This window comes from Salvelinus namaycush, chromosome 32 (genome assembly GCF_016432855.1).
Source record: "Salvelinus namaycush isolate Seneca chromosome 32, SaNama_1.0, whole genome shotgun sequence".
Classification (NCBI taxonomy): Eukaryota; Metazoa; Chordata; class Actinopteri; order Salmoniformes; family Salmonidae; genus Salvelinus; species Salvelinus namaycush.
Window position 1 is genome coordinate 3,268,195 of NC_052338.1, and position 19,262 is coordinate 3,287,456.

The 19,262-nt window shown below is 46.5% G+C and overlaps 1 protein-coding gene across 1 annotated transcript in view; it reads right to left on the reverse strand.

Moving 5' to 3' along the window:
• The window catches only part of LOC120026757 (sodium bicarbonate cotransporter 3-like), a 32,403-nt gene extending 15,501 nt beyond the window's left edge, over positions 1–16,902 (reverse strand). Inside the window, exons 1-7 of the mRNA XM_038971476.1 lie at positions 16,737–16,902; positions 13,638–13,784; positions 10,465–10,603; positions 9,555–9,715; positions 8,969–9,157; positions 7,265–7,645; positions 1,360–1,442 (exon numbers count right to left, since the gene is read on the reverse strand). Of these exons, the coding sequence (XP_038827404.1) occupies positions 1,360–1,442; positions 7,265–7,645; positions 8,969–9,157; positions 9,555–9,715; positions 10,465–10,603; positions 13,638–13,784; positions 16,737–16,902 (1,266 nt within the window). The remainder of the gene's footprint in view (positions 1–1,359; positions 1,443–7,264; positions 7,646–8,968; positions 9,158–9,554; positions 9,716–10,464; positions 10,604–13,637; positions 13,785–16,736) is intronic.
• Positions 16,903–19,262: the final 2,360 nt, after the last annotated feature.

Sequence of the window (19,262 nt, forward strand, 5' to 3'; positions counted from 1 at the left end):
CGCCCGTTCCTGCTGACTTCTCGTCCGACTCCCACCCACTCCCACAAGAACTGGTCCCAAATCTGTCCCCAGGCCCGCAATGTAGGTGTATGGGACACAGCTTGCTTTTGCATCCCCGGTCCCAGCAATTTAGATAACACATGACATACAAAACAGAAAGACTAACCGTTTCGAAAATAACCTTGCACAACTTTAAAAGAAGCAGGATGATTCGCAGGCAGACAAATTCATGCGTCATCAATGTTTATTTCCAGTCAATGTCGGAGCCTAAACTATAGCCAATCCTATTTAGGAAGTCATTTTCCATGGAAAGACAACTGCGCCGTGCTTCTCCGACCATGCATATAGGCTACAGGCTATTTAATTGAGACCACACATAGGCGCATTTGTTCTCGCGCGCCCAACAAAAACGAGGAAGCAGAACTAGCCTATACGAGTTTGTGAACTGTGACACAAAAAGGTGTTTTTTATACAATAGATAACACATACAACACAGAAAGACAACCGTTCAAAATTATCTGTGGGACTGTAACATGTTTTCATCGCAAAGTTGTGTCTGACCGCCCGCCCTATGCTATGATCTGTCGGGGACCATAGGTCCCGCGGGATGCACACGGCAGTGCGGCCCTATATTGGGAAACACTGGTATAACAAATCAAGCCGAGCAAAATATATACGTTATTGTGACATGATATCTACCTGGAGCCCAATTGGCACAACAGAGTAGGGAGAGACTTCAAATGAAAGGAAGGAATGAATGGGGATGGAGGGATCATGCTCAGTGGCAGATGGACGCTAGGGTTGGAGGAAGCTACGGTGTTAGTGGCGTAGAGGGAAGCTATAAGGGGCAGTACTGAGCAAAGGAGTCCCTTTCATCACAAGGTCGGTTGTTTGAACGATGTAACAGAGCTGGGAGACCTTGCCCACTGAGATGGGTAATATCTGCATCTCTCTCTCTTCCACAAACACTCTGTCTCCTTCTCCCTCTTTTGATTAGACTACCCCAGTCAAGTATGAGCTTGCTTCTTGGCAAACAAATGAAAGCTGATGACTCCTCACGGCCGCCAGCCTACTTATTTCATGGCTGACAAGAGTCATAAATGGATATAATGAGGGATAAGATCTCACTTAACCAAACCCAGTTATTGAATTAAAACTATGTACAGTTCACTTTGAGACTGGCTCTTGGTTCTAGCAGGCAGGGAGTGGGTGAAGTTTCTTATGCTTAGAGAGTAAGGGCTGTGATTGATGATGGTTGTCTTGGATGTCTGGATGAGAGTGGCTGATGATGGGGGGGTTTCTTTGCCCAGTAGCAGGGGTTACCTTGCTAAAGTCCACACTGCTGTTCTCTTTACTGACCCCAGCTCTGGAGGGCCTCCTGTCTCCAGTCTTGCTGCTGCTATCCAGGTTACTGGGGACAGAGTGCGTGGACATCAGTGGCCCTGTAACGACAGACAGACAGACAGACAGAGACAGACAGACATGGGATAGCGGCAGAAGAGTGTTAGAAATTTCAGCTCTGGAGGACCGAGGCACCTGCTGCTCAGTGCATTCTCGTGGATACATTAGAATGCCTACATTTGATTACATTGTGTTTTTCATATATCATTTATATGCAGAGTTTGCAAAGCATCAAAACACAATACAGGTTCTTCGTTTGAAATGTATTCAGAAATCATGTAGCTATACTCTGACTGATTTGCAAATCTTTTTCAATAGGTTCTCTGTATAGGCCCAGACTACATATGCATATATAATAGTATTTGATACATAGTTTGATTTATACACTCTCAAAGACCTTAACAAATTGCTAACATAATGAAAATTCGTTATGGCCTGCAGTGATAAGGGTTCAAGATATGGCACATCCGCCTCCCCACTTCAATGCACCCTATAGCCATGTGAGGTGAGCCGTACACAGGAAACGCCAGCACTTCAGCGAGGGAGACATGCATTGAGGAAATGACCACAGAAATGAATGAACTGTAACACAGCGACACCACACACTCCCCTCCCTCTGTCTCAATCACCTAGAACGTAGATGAATGTTGAAAATGAATATGAATGGGTGAGTTTCCTTGTGGTCATCCTTGACCTGTGACCTGTTGTAACCCGGCCCTGCGGGCTACTAGGCAGCCATGTCTGGATGAACAGAAGCGCCATCGCTCACATTCCTTACAAAGCCTCTGGGAGTGACGGGGATTAGTGGAGGTTGCGTTCAGGAAGATAAAGCCCGGAATGTGGGCTCCACGCTGGCCTCAGGCCATGGTCCATATGCAAACGAGTCCCAATAATCAAATCATATCGTTCCAAAACCAGGGGCACACTGAGGACAAAAACTACTGACTCTATGATAATCTGCCTTCATCTGCATACTAAGAGCTGACACTACATGTTATGTGTGGTACTGTGGCATGAGTGCTTCCGTGGCATTAGACAGTTCATTAGACAGTTATTACCAGAGAATCCGGCAATCAAAATGTGAGTAGGTGTACTGTATATACAGTTTCGGCCAAATAATTTGTCACCCTTTCACTTTTCATAAATAATTCTCTATTTCTTCTAAAATAGGTTTAAAAATAATAATAAATATATATATATATATATACACACTACATATATACTACATGACCAAAAGTATGTGGACACCTGCTCGTCACCTGCTGGGATGGCTTTTTACTGGATCTTGGAACATTGCTGCGGGGACTTGCTTCCATTCAGCCACATAAGCATTAGTGAGGTCGGGCACTGATGTTGGGCGATCATGCCTGGCTCGCAGTCGGCCTTCCAATTCATCCCAAAGGTGTTCGATGGGGTTGAGATCAGGGCTCTGTGCAGGCCGGTCAAGTTCTTCCACACCGATCTCGACAAACCATTTCTGTATGGACCTTGCGTTGTGCACAGGGGCATTTTCATGCTGAAACAGGAAAGGTCCTTCCCCAAACTGTTGCCACAAAGTTGGAAGTACAGAATCGCCTAGAATGTCATTGTATGCTGTAGCGTTAAGATTTCCCTTCACTGGAACTAAGGGGCCCGAATCATGAAAGACAGCCCCAGACCATTATTTCTCCTCCACCAAACTGTACAGTTGGCACTATGCATTGGGGCAGATAGCGTTCTCCTGTCATCCACCAAAACCAGATTCGTCCATCGGACTGCCAGATAGTGAAGCGTGATTCATCACTCCAGAGAACGTGATTCCACTGATCCAGACTCCAATGGCAGCGAGCTTTTCACCACTCCAGCAGACGCTTGGCATTGTGCACGGTGATCTTAGGCTTGTGTGCGGCTGTCCGGCCATGGAAACCCTTACATGACGCTCCTGACAAACAGTTACAGTCTTTTTTTCTTACTGTTGGACAAAAATATACTGGCCTGAACAGAATTTCTACAGGCCCGGACATTGTGTAGTTAAAATGCATTGCCCAAGCTGGCAATGGCAGGCTTCCTCTCTATATTCAGCTATTATTAGGCTACATTTGGTTATTAAGGAATGTATCAAAACGCTGTGTAATAGAATCTAGCGATATAATTATTTAGAATTGCATGAATTGGGAAAGGGGGATACCTAGTCAGTCATACAACTGAATGCATTCAACTGAAATGTGTCTTCTGCATTGAACCCAAGCTCTCTGAATCAGAGGTGCGGGGGGGGGGGGGGGGGGGGCTGCCATAATCAACATCCTTGTCTTCGGCAACCAGTGGGTTAACTGCCTTGCTCAGGGGCAGAACAACAGATTTTTACCTCGTCAACTCAGGGATTCAATCCAGCAACCTTTCGGTTAGTGGCCCAACGCTCTAACCACTAGCCTACCTGCCGCTCTAACCACTAGCCTACCTGCTGCTCTAACCACTAGGCTACCTGCCGCTCTAACCACTAGCCTACCTGCTGCTCTAACCACTAGGCTACCTGCCGCTCTAACCACTAGCCTACCTGCTGCTCTAACCACTAGCCTACCTGCCGCTCTAACCACTAGCCTACCTGCTGCTCTAACCACTAGGCTACCTGCCGCTCTAACCACTAGCCTACCTGCTGCTCTAACCACTAGGCTACCTGCCGCTCTAACCACTAGCCTACCTGCTGCTCTAACCACTAGGCTACCTGCCGCTCTAACCACTAGCCTACCTGCTGCTCTAACCACTAGCCTACCTGCCGCTCTAACCACTAGCCTACCTGCTGCTCTAACCACTAGGCTACCTGCCGCTCTAACCACTAGCCTACCTGATGCTCTAACCACTAGGCTACCTGCCGCTCTAACCACTAGCCTACCTGCTGCTCTAACCACTAGGCTACCTGCCGCTCTAACCACTAGGCTACCTGCCGCTCTAACCACTAGCCTACCTGCTGCTCTAACCACTAGGCTACCTGCCGCTCTAACCACTAGCCTACCTGCTGCTCTAACCACTAGGCTACCTGCCGCTCTAACCACTAGCCTACCTGCTGCTCTAACCACTAGCCTACCTGCCGCTCTAACCACTAGGCTACCTGCCGCATTCGCTTTGTTTCATTTTGAGAATATTTTTTTTACATCTCAAAATAGGACAGTGCCCCTTTAAGACGACTGTGTTTCAAAAGAGAAGATATTGATCTGGCCACAGTAGGCTAGCCAAGACAAATGCTAGGTGTCTTTTTGTAGCTTTCTTTGTGCAGACTATCAACAGTAGCCAGCGTATTGCTAGCATGTTCACTATTGAAGGTTGACGTTTGTAAATCAATTTCCCTAAAGTAAATGGATTGGTGAGCTCTTCTTTTTACTCTGGACGGCTCGCGTGTGCCGCGTGAGCGGATCAACTTATGTACTGCTCGAGAAGTTGTGAGTCGCGGTCAGCGTGGTTGAATGAATGGCCAATCATATTTCTCAAATACAAAACAGCATGACTTTTCCGCGTGTAGTCTTCAATGGTGTTCAAGACTGCAACACGGCAGGTAATCTCAGCCATCCCCTCCGATTATAAAGTGGACGAACTACAAGCACGTATATCCTACCAACGGGACATTAAAAACAGGAATGTCTTATTTTTCACAGAGTCGTGGCTGAACGACGACATGAATAACATACAGCTGGCGGGTTATACACTGTATCGGCAGGATAGAACAGCAGCCTCTGGTAAGACAAGGAGTGGCGGTCTATGTAGATTTGTAAACAACAGCTGGTGCATGATATCTAAGGAAGTCTCAAGGTTTTGCTCGCCTGAGGTAGAGTATCTCATGATAAGCTGTAGACCACACTATTTACCAAGAGAGTTTTCATCTATATTTTTCGTAGCTGTCTATTTACCACCACAAACCGATGCTGGCACTAAGTCCGCACTCAATGAGCTGTATACGGCCATAAGCAAACAGGAAAATGCTCATCCAGAGGCAGCGCTCCTAGTGGCCAGGGATTTTAATGCAGGGAAACAAATCCGTTTTACGTAATTTCTACCAGCATTTTAAATGTGCAACCAGAGGGAAACAAACTCTAGACCACCTTTACTCCACACACAGAGACACGTACAAAGCTGTCCCTCGCCATCTGTTTGGCAAATCTGACCATATTCTATCCTCCTGATTCCTGCTTACAAGTAAAATATAAAGCAGGAAGCACCAGTGACTGTCAATGAAAAAGTGGTCAGATGAAGCAGATGCTAAGCTACAGGATTGTTTTGCTAGCACAAACTGGAATATGTTCCGGGAATCTTTCGATGGCATTGAGGAGTACACCACATCAGTCACTGGCTTCATCAATATGTGCATCGATGATGTCATCCCCACAGTGACTGTACGTACATACCCCAACCAGAAGTCATGGATTACAGGCAACATCCGCACTGAGCTAAAGGGTAGAGCTGCCGCATTCAAGAAGCGGGACTCTAACCTGGAAGCTTATAAGAAATCACGCTATGCCCTCCGACGAACCATCATACAGGCAAAGCATCAATACAGGACTAAGATCGAATTGTACTACACCGGCTCCAAAACTCGTCGGATGTGGCAGGGCTTGCAAACTATTACAGACTACAGGAGGTCAGAGAACTGGCCGTGTGGTGCCAGGACAACAACCTCTCCCTCAACGGGATCAAGACAAAGGAGATGATTGTGGACTACAGGAAAAGGAGTACCAAGCACGCCCCCGTTCTCATTGACAGGGCTGTAATGGAGCAGGTTGAGAGCTTCAAGTTCCTTGGTGTCCACATCACCAACAAACTAACATGGTCCAAGCACACCAAGACAGTCGTGAAGAGGGCACGACAAAACCTATATTCCCTCAGGATACTGAAAAGATTTGGCATGGGTCCTCAGATCCTCAAAAGGTTCTACAGCTGCACCATCGAGAGCATCTTGACTGGTTGCATCACTGCCTGGTATGGCAACTGCTCGGCCTCCGACCGCAAGGCACTGCAGAGGGTAGAGTGTACGGCCCAGTACATCACTGCCATCCAGGTGCTAGAACGATGCTAGAACGAGGAGCGGAATGACTCTCTTTGCAAGTCACGGGTTGAATTTTCCCTTACCATTCCCTTACCTACGAGATCCTGACTTGTCAGTGACGGAAATAACCAGTGACGGAAAACCCTAACACCAGAACTACTGCTCCCTGCTATCCCACACATCCCATTCCTTCCCAACAGATTCTAAGGTTCCAGTTATGTTTCCGTAGATCTGTCCATTAGAGATTACATAGCAGGTAAATGTCAACTGGAACGCCAAAATGCACTGAGAAGTTACTGGCCCGGTCAGCCCAGTGACTGAGGAGATCCACTGGCTCGACATGTTTTTACTGGCCCCGCCGCAGCGGGCCATTGTTAATGTCGGACCCTGCAGAACTATGGTATGGTAAATTATGAAACACATTCTCGAGGGGAGCCATGCACACACACTGAGCAGAGAGAAGTGGAGGGACCAAGCCAAGCAAGGTGGGGTTAGTGTGGAAGGGCTGGATGAAGAAAGGTGGAGACAGAGAGAGAAAGGAACGTGAACAATAAATAGCCTAGGAATGGCGCGAGATATGAGAGAAAAGGAGAGAGTGCAGACAAATGTATTTGATAAGACTAAACTAGAGAAACACAGACAGAGAGGTATGCAAGAAAAGAACAAGGTAGAGGGAAACAGTGTGAGGTCTTGTTGAGTTATTAATAGAGGAGGGGTATAAAAAGTGAACCTTGCTGGGGGGTTTGTCATGGATTTGTAGTCGGGTAGGGAAGGAAGGCACAGCCAGCATGCTGGTGCTAGTGTTCTCTGTTCAAGCCGTGACTCACACTGGCAGGCTACACATATATTTGCCTTCTAAGGGCAGCTGCTGGAGCCCTTTAGTCTGCAGCGACGGTTGCCGATTGGTATACGCCTCCTCATCGTTTGTAATGTCGGTGGGTGGCGACTCGTCATCCTCAGGCGGTGACACCACCACCTCCGGGATGGCCTGGGGGACCGGAGCGGGGCCAGGGGCACGGGGAGGGTCTGGGGAGCGGCGGGGAGTAGGGGGGGTGTTCTGGGGGGTGGTGAGGGGCGAGGGTCCGGGGGATGGCCCCCCAGCGGAGGTGGAGGAGGAGGAGTTAGGCAGGAGGAGGTTGAGGAGGACGGAGACCCGGGACTCTCGCCTCTGGGACAGGTTGGAGACGGAGGCCCCCGGCTTCAGGGAGTGGCGGGAGGCAGAGAGGCCCTCCCCTGGAGCGGCGGGAAGACACAACAACAAAGAAGGGAAAAGAGGGAGAGAAGAACGGGAGGAGGGAGGAAAAAGGGGGGGGGGGTGGTAAAAGGAGGAACATATGAGGGAGAATGTCATCAGAGAGGTGGTTTTAGGGGTGCATTCTCTGGGGGCAGAGAGAGAAGGTGGTGGGAGCTTGGGAGGAGTGTGGTTAGAGAGAGACAGAGGCGTCAAGAGGTTCTTGCAGGGGAAAGGTTAGGTGTCCACAACAGACCAATAGGCTTGTCCACTCACCAATCACACAGTGACAGACTGAGGGGGAGCATTTTGGATAGAGAGATGCTTGCAAGCAGGAGAAGAGGTGTGGGCTGGTTAGCATAGTGTCAGGGTACAGTATATTGTGCATACAAATACAGAACCACACACAAACCAGACATATTTCATATCTGTGCAATAACTTACTATGATTGTGTAGCACATCAATATATGACATTTCACACGTATTTTATACCCAGGCAACATTGCATTCAATGCATTCAATAGAACAAAATGTGACAGTAGGACAGAGACCATTACAACTGTAGCACGAGCTCGTTATTTCAGTCACATAAAATAGTCACACACCATACTCATCGTACACATCACACCCTAAGGTCATGCTCAGCAAACGAAACATTTCAAACTGCAAGAAGAACATCACCCCGACCATTCCGACATAGAGTAGAAGCCATTGTTAATTCTGAGGCCAAACCCTGAGCCAGGCCAGCCACACGCACCATCCGCACCCAGATGTATCTTTTACCGTGGGGTGGATAGTAGTAGTTGTCTCTATGAGGCTTATGTCCTCATTGTAGCATCTACTCACTTCATTAGTTTGACACCTCCTGAACTGCCATGGTGGATTTGGTCTTGTGTGGCTCAGTTGGTAAGACCGTGGCGCCTAGCAACGCCAGGGTCGTGGGTTCAAATCCCGCTGGGGCCACACATACTAAAATGTATGCACTCACTGTACTGTAAGTCACTTTAAATAAAAGTGTCGGCTACACGGCATACATTACATACATGATTGTTGTGGTCATAGCATCTCCAAACATACACTCTTAGGGAAAAGGGTTCCAAAAGAGGGTTCTACATGGACCCCAAAAGGGTTCTACCTGGAACCAAAAAGGGTTCTCCTATGGGGACAGCCGAAGAACCCTTTTGGAAGGCTTTTTCCTAAGAGTGTGTGTGGGAGATGCTGTCACCTTTCCTTTTTTGGAATACCAAGGATCGCAAAGATTATGTGAACCCCCTCGAGGCTGGAGGAAAAAGAAATGGACTGTGCGTGGTGCAGGGGATCTCACCGTGTCTCTCAAGCAACAACGGGTCTGAATGTTTCTTGCCTATGTCTGCGATTGAGCGCACCAGCGGGATGCGGTTGCTGAGCTTCCTCTCGTTCTGATGGTGGTGTCTCTTCAACATGGCCTCTCGCACCTTCTGACACAGCTCCTCCTGCAGCTGGCCTGACGCCACCATGCTGTCAATCAGCATGTCTGGACACACACATGTAAACACACACACGTATGCATTGTATTGCCTTGTAACGTTGTTCATTTGGAGGTTTACACCACTGGTACACACACACACTTGCAAATGAGCTTTCACGCACTCGCTCACACACACACACACACACACACACACACACACACACACACACACACACACACACACACACACACACACACACACACACACACACACACACACACACACACACACACACACACACACACACACACACACACATGAATTCAGTTTCACCTTATTCAACCAACTTTTCATTATTGCCTTGTTTATCATTTGCACACCCAAATCGAAATAATCAAATAGCATGCACATGAGCGTACACACACGCACACATACACACAAACTCTTCTGATATGAATATACCTGCAATCTCCTCGATACAGGTGGCCCTCATGTCTAGCATGACGGTTCCGTTGAGGATGCAACTCCTCAGCTCAAACAGGCTATGTAGAGACAGGGTGGCCACGTAAGGCTTGCTCCAACGCTCCCCTCCATCTTCCACATCCTCCTCAAACTTCAGCCACCTACACGCACGCGCACAGACAACACGCACGCGCACAGACAAGCACACACAATAAAAAAATTCGAAATCAAATTTCCCCAATGCTGACTAAGAACAGCTTGACCAGAGGTCAAGACCAGGCCTGGACATATCAGACAATTTGCATTCCCTTGAGTGGTTCACTTTTGAGAGGTAATGGAAAAAGTTTGATAACATTTTTCCGGCTTTTACCTCCTGTCAGCCTGAAACCAGTTTCAACCAGTTTTTTTAAGAGAGGTAAATTGCTGTGTATTTGTGTCTGAGCCGTGAGCGTAGGCTGACATTGTCTGGGATGGTGATATTGCCATGGCTATGGAGGATGACTAAGATAGATTGACTCACAGCCAGACTTGTAGGCAGTAGAGCTCTGTCAATCTTACCCATTACTCATGATAACACATTGCCACTCACACACAAGACGCGTCACTATCTCATAGTTCTCTGTTCCCCAGCCCCCGCAAGACAATTTCAAGGGGGTTATAAAAGGCCACAGTTTACCAGCCTACCGTTTTGGCCATTAAAAAGTTGGTTTCCCTGAATATTTTACCACAGTCAAGAAGACAACTTCAACATTCTTAAGACGCAAAGCTAAACTCATCGACGTTTCATGGAAAACCTACGGTAGCAATAAAGTGCCGCTGAATTTAGACCTGAACGAACAAAGAACGACATGATGAAGTCACATGGACCCTGGAGTGTGGAGGCTGGACCCTGGGCTGGGCTGTGAACTACCTGGCTGTCTCCTTCCACTCGGTGGCGCTCCCGTCCCTGAAGGACAGCTCGTCCAGCTCGGTGAACAGGTCGTGGGGGACGTGCTCCACGTCGTCATCTTCCGTACCCAGGATGAACTGCACCCGCTGGGAGGGCGTGTCTAGAGGGGGAGGGGGGAGGGGAGAAGACAGAGATATAGAGACGAGGACTGGAGGAGAGCGTGCGAGGAGCAGGATCCAACGCTTAGCTTCTGAATGGACTGCTGTGAATTCCCGTAGATGTAGACGCACACACACACACTCGCCCTCCATCAGTGTCACTGCTTGCTCCTGGAGGCCTGGGTTTGCCTTTAAGAGTGACGTTCCATTCACAGCATGCACACTCTCTCTAAACGAACGGACAGATAGATAGGTCTCCATGTTTCTGCCTCCATTTGAAGAGCTCAGCCAAACACTCACAGATGCCTGAGAGACTTTGCCAGGTACCCTGGCTACTACAGGTTTCTGTTTCTGCCTCTGGGAAGCATGACACAACACACTATTCAAATTGAGAATAATAATCCAAATGTTATTTGGGAGAATGCTTGAGGGTAGCAGCTGGGGTGGGAGTTGTTTTGAGTTGATGTGATTCCAATACGCTATGATTATGTCTAGTGCTACACTACTGACTCGTTATCCAAATTAGCCCATGGTAGCCTACTACAGAAACACATTATTTACATAAGTATGCAAACCCTTTGATATGAGACTAGAAATTGAGCTCGAGTACATCCTGTTTCCATTGATCATCCTTGAGATGTTTCTATAACTTGATTGGAGTCCACCTGTCGTAAATTCAATTGATTGGACATGATTTGGAAAGACACACACTTGTCTATATAAGGTCCCAAAGTTGACAGTGCATGTCAGAGCAAAAACCAAGCCATGAGGTCGAAGGAATTGTCCGTAGAGTTCCGAGACAGGATTGAGTTGAGGCACAGATCTGGGGAAGGGTACCAAAAAATGTCTGCAGCATTGAAGGTCCACAAGAACACAGTGGCCTCCATCATTCTTAAATGGAAGAAGTTTGGAACTGTCATGTCTACTCCCGCTCCCCCTCTCCGGTGCTCGACGTTGCCAGATTATTCATTATTACGCACACCTGCCACCATCGTTACGCGCACCTGTGCCCCATGTGACTCACCTGGACTCCATCACATTCCTGATTACCTCCCCTATAGCTGTCACTCCCTTTGGTTCCTTCCCCAGGCGTTATTGATTCTGTTCCTGTGTTTTATGTCGGTACGCTACTCATGTTTCTTGCTTTATTTATTATTACATTCACTCCCTGTACTTGCTTCCTGACTCCTAGCGTACACGTTAAAGAAAAACGCCTCACCAAAGGTATGCAACCGGGATGTTTTTTAAATTTTTTACTGGTGACATCGGGTCTAAGTGCAGCTGCCGAAGCAACCGGGGATGCCTCAGCCGGCTCGTCAGGCTCCCAGGCCTCAGCCGGCTCGTCAGGCTCCCAAGCCTCAGCCGGCTCGTCAGGCTCCCAGGCCTCAGCCGGCTCGTCAGGCTCCCAGGCCTCAGCCGGCTCGTCAGGCTCCCAGGCCTCAGCCGGCTCGTCAGGCTCCCAGGCCTCAGCCGGCTCTACATGTTGCCGCACCTCAGTTGGCTCTACAGGTTAATGCGCATAGGCAGAAGCGACCGGCCCGCTCCTGGTCCTCGGGACCGTCCCTCTGGTCGGCGTCCTGCGGTTGGAGCCGCGTGTCAGGGAGGGGGTACTATCATGTCTACTCCCGGTCCCCCTCTCCGGCGCTAGACGTCGCCAGTTTATTAATTATTACGCATACCTGCCACCATCGTTACGCGCACCTGTGCCCCATGAGACTCACCTGGACTCCATCACATTCCTGATTACCTCCCCTATAGCTGTCACTCCCTTTGGTTCTTTCCCCAGGCGTTATTGATTCTGTTCCTGTGTTTTATGTCGGTACGCTACTTGTGTTTCTTGTTTTATTGATTATTAAATTCACTCCCTGTACTTGCTTCCCGACTCCTAGCGTACACGTTACAGGAACCAACCAGACTCTTCCTAGAGCTGGCCGCCCGGCCAAACTGAGCAATCGGGGAGGGCCTTGGACAGGGAGGTGACCAAGAACCTGATGGTCACTCTGACAGAGCTCCAGAGTTCCTCTGTGGAGATGGGAGAACCTTCCAGGAGGACAACTATCTCTGCAGCACTCCACCAATCAGGTCTTTAAGGTAGAGTGGCTAGACGGAAGCCACTCCTCAGAAAAAATAGGCACATGACAGATCACCCGGAGTTTGCCAAAAGGCACTTAATGGACTCAGACCATAAGAAACAAGATTCTCTGGTCTGATGAAACCAAGATTGAACTCTTTGGCCTGAATGCCAAGTGTCACATCTGGAAGAAACCTGGCATCATCCCTACGGTGAAACATGGTGGTGGCAGCATCATGCTGTGGGGATGTTTTTCTGCGGCAGGGACTGAGAGACTAGTCAGGACTGAGAGAAAGATGACCGGAGCAAAGTACAGAGAGATCCTTGGTGAAAACCTGCTCCAGAGCGCTCAGTACCTCAGACTGGGGCAAAGGTTGACCTTCCAACAGGACAACGACCCTAAGCACACAGCCTAGGGTCTGAATACTTATGTAAAATTGATATTTCAGTTGTTTTAAAAATATATATAAATTAGCAACATTTTCTAAAAACTTGTTTTTGCTTTGTCATTATGGGGTGTGTGTAGACTGATGAGGGAAGAAAACAATTTAACCCATTTTTAACGTAACAAAATGTGGAAAAAGTCAAGGGGTCTGAATACTTTCCCGAATGCACTGTATGTGCCACCACAAATGTATTCAATTGCAAGAGGAGATGAACGAGGACCACCACGGAAGGTAGAATAGAAGTTAATTGTGAAAAAAAAAAAAAAAAAGACACTACATTAACCTATTAAATTGTTGTCAGCATATATAGTGTCTGACTTTCTTCCTTTTTTTTTTTTTTTTTACTATTGCTTTAGTCAGCTAATGGGTAAAAATGGTTAACTTATTAAATTGTTGTCAGCATATAAAGTGTCTGACTTCATAAATGTATTACACCGTTTCCTATTCCTTTAGTCAGCACCTCTACGAACATTTCTAACAGTCAGCTTTCTACTGGACTTTAAGGTAGAAGTTGGTTACCATAAGTGGGGTCCTCACGGTCCTCCTCTTCATGGTCCTCCTCCCGCTCCCGCCTCTTGCGGTGGTGTTTGTGGCCTCTGCGATGGTGCCTGCGTTTGCTCTCCCGGCCCAGGGGCACATGGACCCCGACGTAGACCGCCCTGTGGCCTAAGACAAACCAGACCAGACCAGAGAGAGATTACCTGGTTTCCATTTTCTCTGAATAACCTACTTAGATAGGGAAGGAAAAGACCATCACTTTTTTTCACATTTGTTTATTTCGGCTGTTACTTTTTTCCACAATCCCTCATTATAGTTTCTGTTCCACTGGATTGTTAGATTGTTGCTCTGAAATGCAAATGTCCTAGTTTCTGTGCCAATAGTCACGTTGGAGGAGGAGTCGATGCACTTTGAATTGTGAGATACTCTCAAGTTAGGGAATAACGAAAATAAGACATGAGGGGAGAAGAGAAAGGAAAGGATAAGAGAAAGACATGAGTCTATCAGATGAATATACAAAGAAAAAGAGATGAAGGGAAGGAGCCATAGAGTGTTTTAGAGGGATACAGAGACGGAGAATACAAGAACAGAACAGGGGGGAGAGGGAAAAGATAACGAAGGGAGAGAGAGAGAGAGAGACACACGACAGATACAGCGAGGGAGGAATCGGAGATACGTGTGGCAATGATACTGTTGCTAGCAGCATTCTCCAGACGTGAGCCTCAATTGACACTTCCTTTAACCCTCGAGTCTAAGTAGCCGTACTGCTATTAGCCGATAGCATTGAATAACAGATTCATACATGGAAAAATAGAAAATAAAGATCAAGAGGAAGTTTATTTTGAAGTGTGGGAGATATAGAAGAAAAATACTTTGACACACATTTAAACCCTTTTTTTAGGTACTAAACTACTTCAATATACACTGAGTGTACAACACATTAACACATTAACGACACCTTAACGACACACCGTACAACACATTAACGACACCTTCCTTTTATTGAGTTGCCCTCAGAACAGCCTCAATTCATCAAGGCATGGACTCTACAAGGTGTCGAAAGAGTTCCACAGGGATGCTGGCCCATGTTGTGTCAAGTTGGCTGTATGTCCTTTGGGTTGTGGACCATTCTTGATACACACAGGAAACTTTTGAGCGTGAAAAACCCAGCGGCATTGCAGTTCTTGACACAAGCTGGTATGTCCACCATACCCTGTTCAAAGGCACTTAAGTCTTGCCCATTCACCCTCTGAATGGCACACATACACAAGCCATGTCTCAATTGTGTCAAGGCTTAAACATCCTTCTTTAACCTGTCTCTCCCCTTCATCTAGACTGATTGAAGTGGATGTGACATCAATGAGGGATCATCATTTTCACCTGGATTCACCTGGTCAGTCTATGTCATGTTCTTAATGTTTTGTACACTCAGTGTATACGTCCATTTATTTTTAAAAACTGGTACCGGGCTACCTTCAAGTCCTGTGACGCTTGTGGGGGTCGTAGAGCAAAACCACTGACATGTACGTGTTTCCATAGACATGTCATAATAGTTTGTAGGCTAAACCGTTCGGACACTACAGACGTTTTCGTGAGAAGACCGATTTACGGGATGTCTCATGGTCCGACAAAACACGGAAGGTCAATATCGGCGGATGTGGCGGATTGAGACGCAGCTCATGCAAAACATATCTCTAGATTAAACAGACTTAAGCGATTTTTATGCGGATTGTTTTATTATGCTAATTTTATTTTAATCAAAAGGGTTAAACATCTCTCCTCTGTCTGCCTCGTTCCCAGGAGATGGACCACAGAGGATCACTCTCAATCACAGCTGGCTCACTGCCAGCTCTGTTTCAAGGCAACACAGAGTTATTTTCTAAAATGAATATAACTTAAATATTGTCCTCATCCTGGAAAAATGCACTGTGAATGTTTTTTTTTTTTAATTTGTTTTTTTTAGGGGTGTGAATGTTTGTGAGCACGTACTGTGAATGTTTCATGTTTCAAATGACTCATCATACTGATTTGTATGACCCTAAATAGCCTACTGACTATTTAGTGCTCTCTTGGTCAACCATTCTGTATACTGCGCTGCAACCTCAAACGAAATATGCAGCCTTTTTCTGCCAGGGCCAGGTATTGGTATGTGTTGTCTTTGCTCAGTACCTAGTAATTAGAGATAATGACAGGTCCTGTTTGAAATCCCCTTGAATGTACAGCTCCGATCGAGAAAGCTAGCATCGTAACCTAGACAGCCGAGATACTCAGAGGCCATGTGGACAGCTAATCATGTCCTAATCTCCCAATGTGCGGCTAATCAAAGTTAGATAACCAGAGAATGTTTGCGGTAAGGAGACACCACCGTACTGTTATGTACTGTAGTTTTATGTGATATGACACTACAATACCACAGCTGATACTATCCCAGCGGGCAAAACTGGTCAAAATCCTCCCATAACCAGTTTCTGGTTGCAATGACATCATTTCAGACGTTTGTTCCCCGCTGGCAAGGCATTTCATCCCATTGGAAATCCTTATTTGTAATTGAAACCAAAGCTCTAGGCTAATTCGGGAAAATTGTGACATAATTATACATCATTATTTTTTATATAGCCCTACAGGTGTGTTTAAAAAAAAACACACACAAAGAGTCTCCAGCTGAACTTGAATAAAGCTGTACATGACAGATAAGTGCAATTACAGTTACAATATTCCTGTGGGCTCATGTACGCCTGGCTAATGAACATACCCTTCTGGGAAGCTACAGGAGTGGAGAGCCAGGCTGGGGCTGGCTTTAACCTTGCCAAGAACTCAGCAACACCTGTTCTTTCTATTCACAGCACGTCTCTAGGCCTATATATGGACAGGAAGCGCCCACACAGAGACAACTAAACAGGCATGTAGACAACAGTAACAAAGGAAAACGCACATACTGTAGCTATACACACACTGATACCAAGGTTGGAGTCAATTCAATATCAATTCAGGAAGTAAATTGGAAGTGGAATTGACACCCAATCCTGACTGCTACACCACTCCAACACATTCACTATGCACACAGGACTAGACATACACAACGTTACAGTAAGTGGGTAGGGCTGTACTGTAGGGTCTTACTCTCCAGCTCTTCCGTCTCATAGTTGGTGTGGGTGGTGGAGCTGGTCTTCCCGAGGTCAACGATGGCCTCCTCGTCAAGACCCTGAGAGACAGAGATGGAAAGAGGTGGCAGACCTTTAATGGACCAATAAACTGACAGTTGAAACCAAGACTGAGCCAGAGGCATATCGAAAACGACTTTAGAAGACCGCCAGAGAGAAATAACAGCACATCCAACCATTAGTCTAGGTTTACCACCGAAATCACCGACAAGATAGATGTCTGTCTGATATTCAGGGAACAACATGTGTAACAGCAGCTTTTGTTGCCTTCGCAGAGAACAAGCTGCTTTGACACACACGCCATTTCAGTGTGTTCGATTTGATTTCAGGATTCAGGGGGAAAAAAATCAGGCTACTATAATATATTGTCTCCGGGAATAGGCATATTTGACAGTATTCCTGCACCTGGGCTAGGAAATGTTAGCCTGATCCCACCATCCAGAACACTGTGCTCTCGTTTCGTTTCACTTAACTGAATCCGTGTAGCAAAACAGAATACCATACGCTCGTGAGATCAGCATGGTCCTAACGAAGCTAGGGGAAATGTAGCTTATCGGATAGGATGAAGATTTGTCACCCTCTGGAGGAAAGGTAATGGTAATTTATCACAAGGATGTTTCAGTGAGTCTTCGTGGGGAGATACACTAGGGCCCTCAAATTAAAATCTGGACCTCGAAGCCAGTTTCACTGCTTTAAAAAAAAAAAATCCCTCTAATCAGGGACTGATTTAGACTTGGGATACTAGGTGGGTGTAATTCATGAATTATCAGGTAGAACAAGAACACCAGCAGGCTCCAGAACTTGCAGGGTATGATTTGAATAGCCCTACACTAGGGGATTAGGCATATATCTGCTTTAAGTATTCTTCATGGACCTGTACTGATACAGTACAAGCATAAGGTAACATAAATCACAGTTTGGCAAGAGTAAGTAAGTAGATGTATCATTTAGCATAAATGTACTAATGCAGGGATGCAAAATGCGGCATCCCAGAAATGGGGCAATTTAATAATAAAGTCTATTTGTTAAGGAACAGTTTCAAACATTGACACATTGAATTAGGCCTATCGTTAGTCAGGGCAAGCACTTTTTTTTTTTTTTTTTTAACCAAATCTCTATTTTGGGATGTAAATAGCATGCTATAGAAGTGTTCAGACACTTTTTTGTGATTTCACTTGGTTTTGAGAAACTTACCCCACCAGTGATAGACCTCCTCAGGCTCATTCGGCAGTACGTGGGCACGCAGAAAACACGAACAAAGCTCCAAAAACACCCAAATACGTCCTTTCAGAAACGGCAAAGCTTCCAGTATAGTGATGCAGGTCTTTAAATGTTGTACACAATGAAATTGTGGCATTCCAAACTATCCGCAATTATAGATTTTATTTTGTTGAACTCAAGCAATACTTTTTAGTGTGTAAGCATGTGTGTCCTTTCAGCAAAAATAGAGATTTTTTTTTATTTTTTTTAAACTGTCCTTTAAGCTTGCTCGAATTTGCAGCATCAGTCCATAGATGGACTTTGAAATAATATAATATTAACCAGCACTGTCAGCAATGCTCAGTAACTGGCTTTTAACTTTGGGAGTTACAAACATCAGTTCCTAGATGGGCTTTAAAATAATGTCATATTAAACTGAGTCTCAGCGATATGTTGGTACGAGCAGCAACGCAGATATTCAAATGAGCGCGACGTAACACTTTGCTCTCACACAGGCACACAGAATATCTGCGCATGTGCAAGGGCGCGCTTCACGCTGCTACAACGTGATAGCTACAGGACCAAAGCAGTGGAGTTAGCCTCATGCTCAAACGGTCTTAGTGCAGTAGAACAGAGGAGGTTCTGCCTGAAGATGAAAGTTAATAGAAAAACTGTTGTAGGCCAGTTACAGTTGAAGTCGGAAGTTTACATACACTTAGGTTGGAGTCATTTTCAACCACTCCACAAATTTCTTGTTAACAAACTATAGTTTTGGCAAGTCGGTTAGGACATCCACTTTGTGCATGACACAAGTAATTTTTCCAATAATTGTTTACAGACAGATTATTTCAATTGACATCATTTGAGTCAATTGGAGGTGTACCTGTGGATGTATTTCAATGCCTACCTTCAAACTCAGTGTCTCTTTGCTTGACATCATGGGGAAAATCAAAAGAAATCCGCCAAGACCTGGAGGCGAACATAGCACAGCAGGCTATGCATCGGGAGCTGCTGGAGGAACAGCGTCAGCAGACCGCTCTCCTGCGAGCTGATCTCAGCCAGCTGACAGCCGCCCAGGCCAGCATAGCGGCAGGCGCAGCAGTCTCTCGTTCCAGGTTTATACTGAAGCTGACAGAGGCTGACGACATCAAGGCTTACCTCCCAAGCCTTCGAGAGGACGGCGGCTAGGGAGAAATGGCCCCATGAGCAATGCGGCCAGCCTGCTAGCACCCTTCCTATCAGGCGCGGCACAGAAGACCTATCAGGATCTGACGGTTGACCAGGC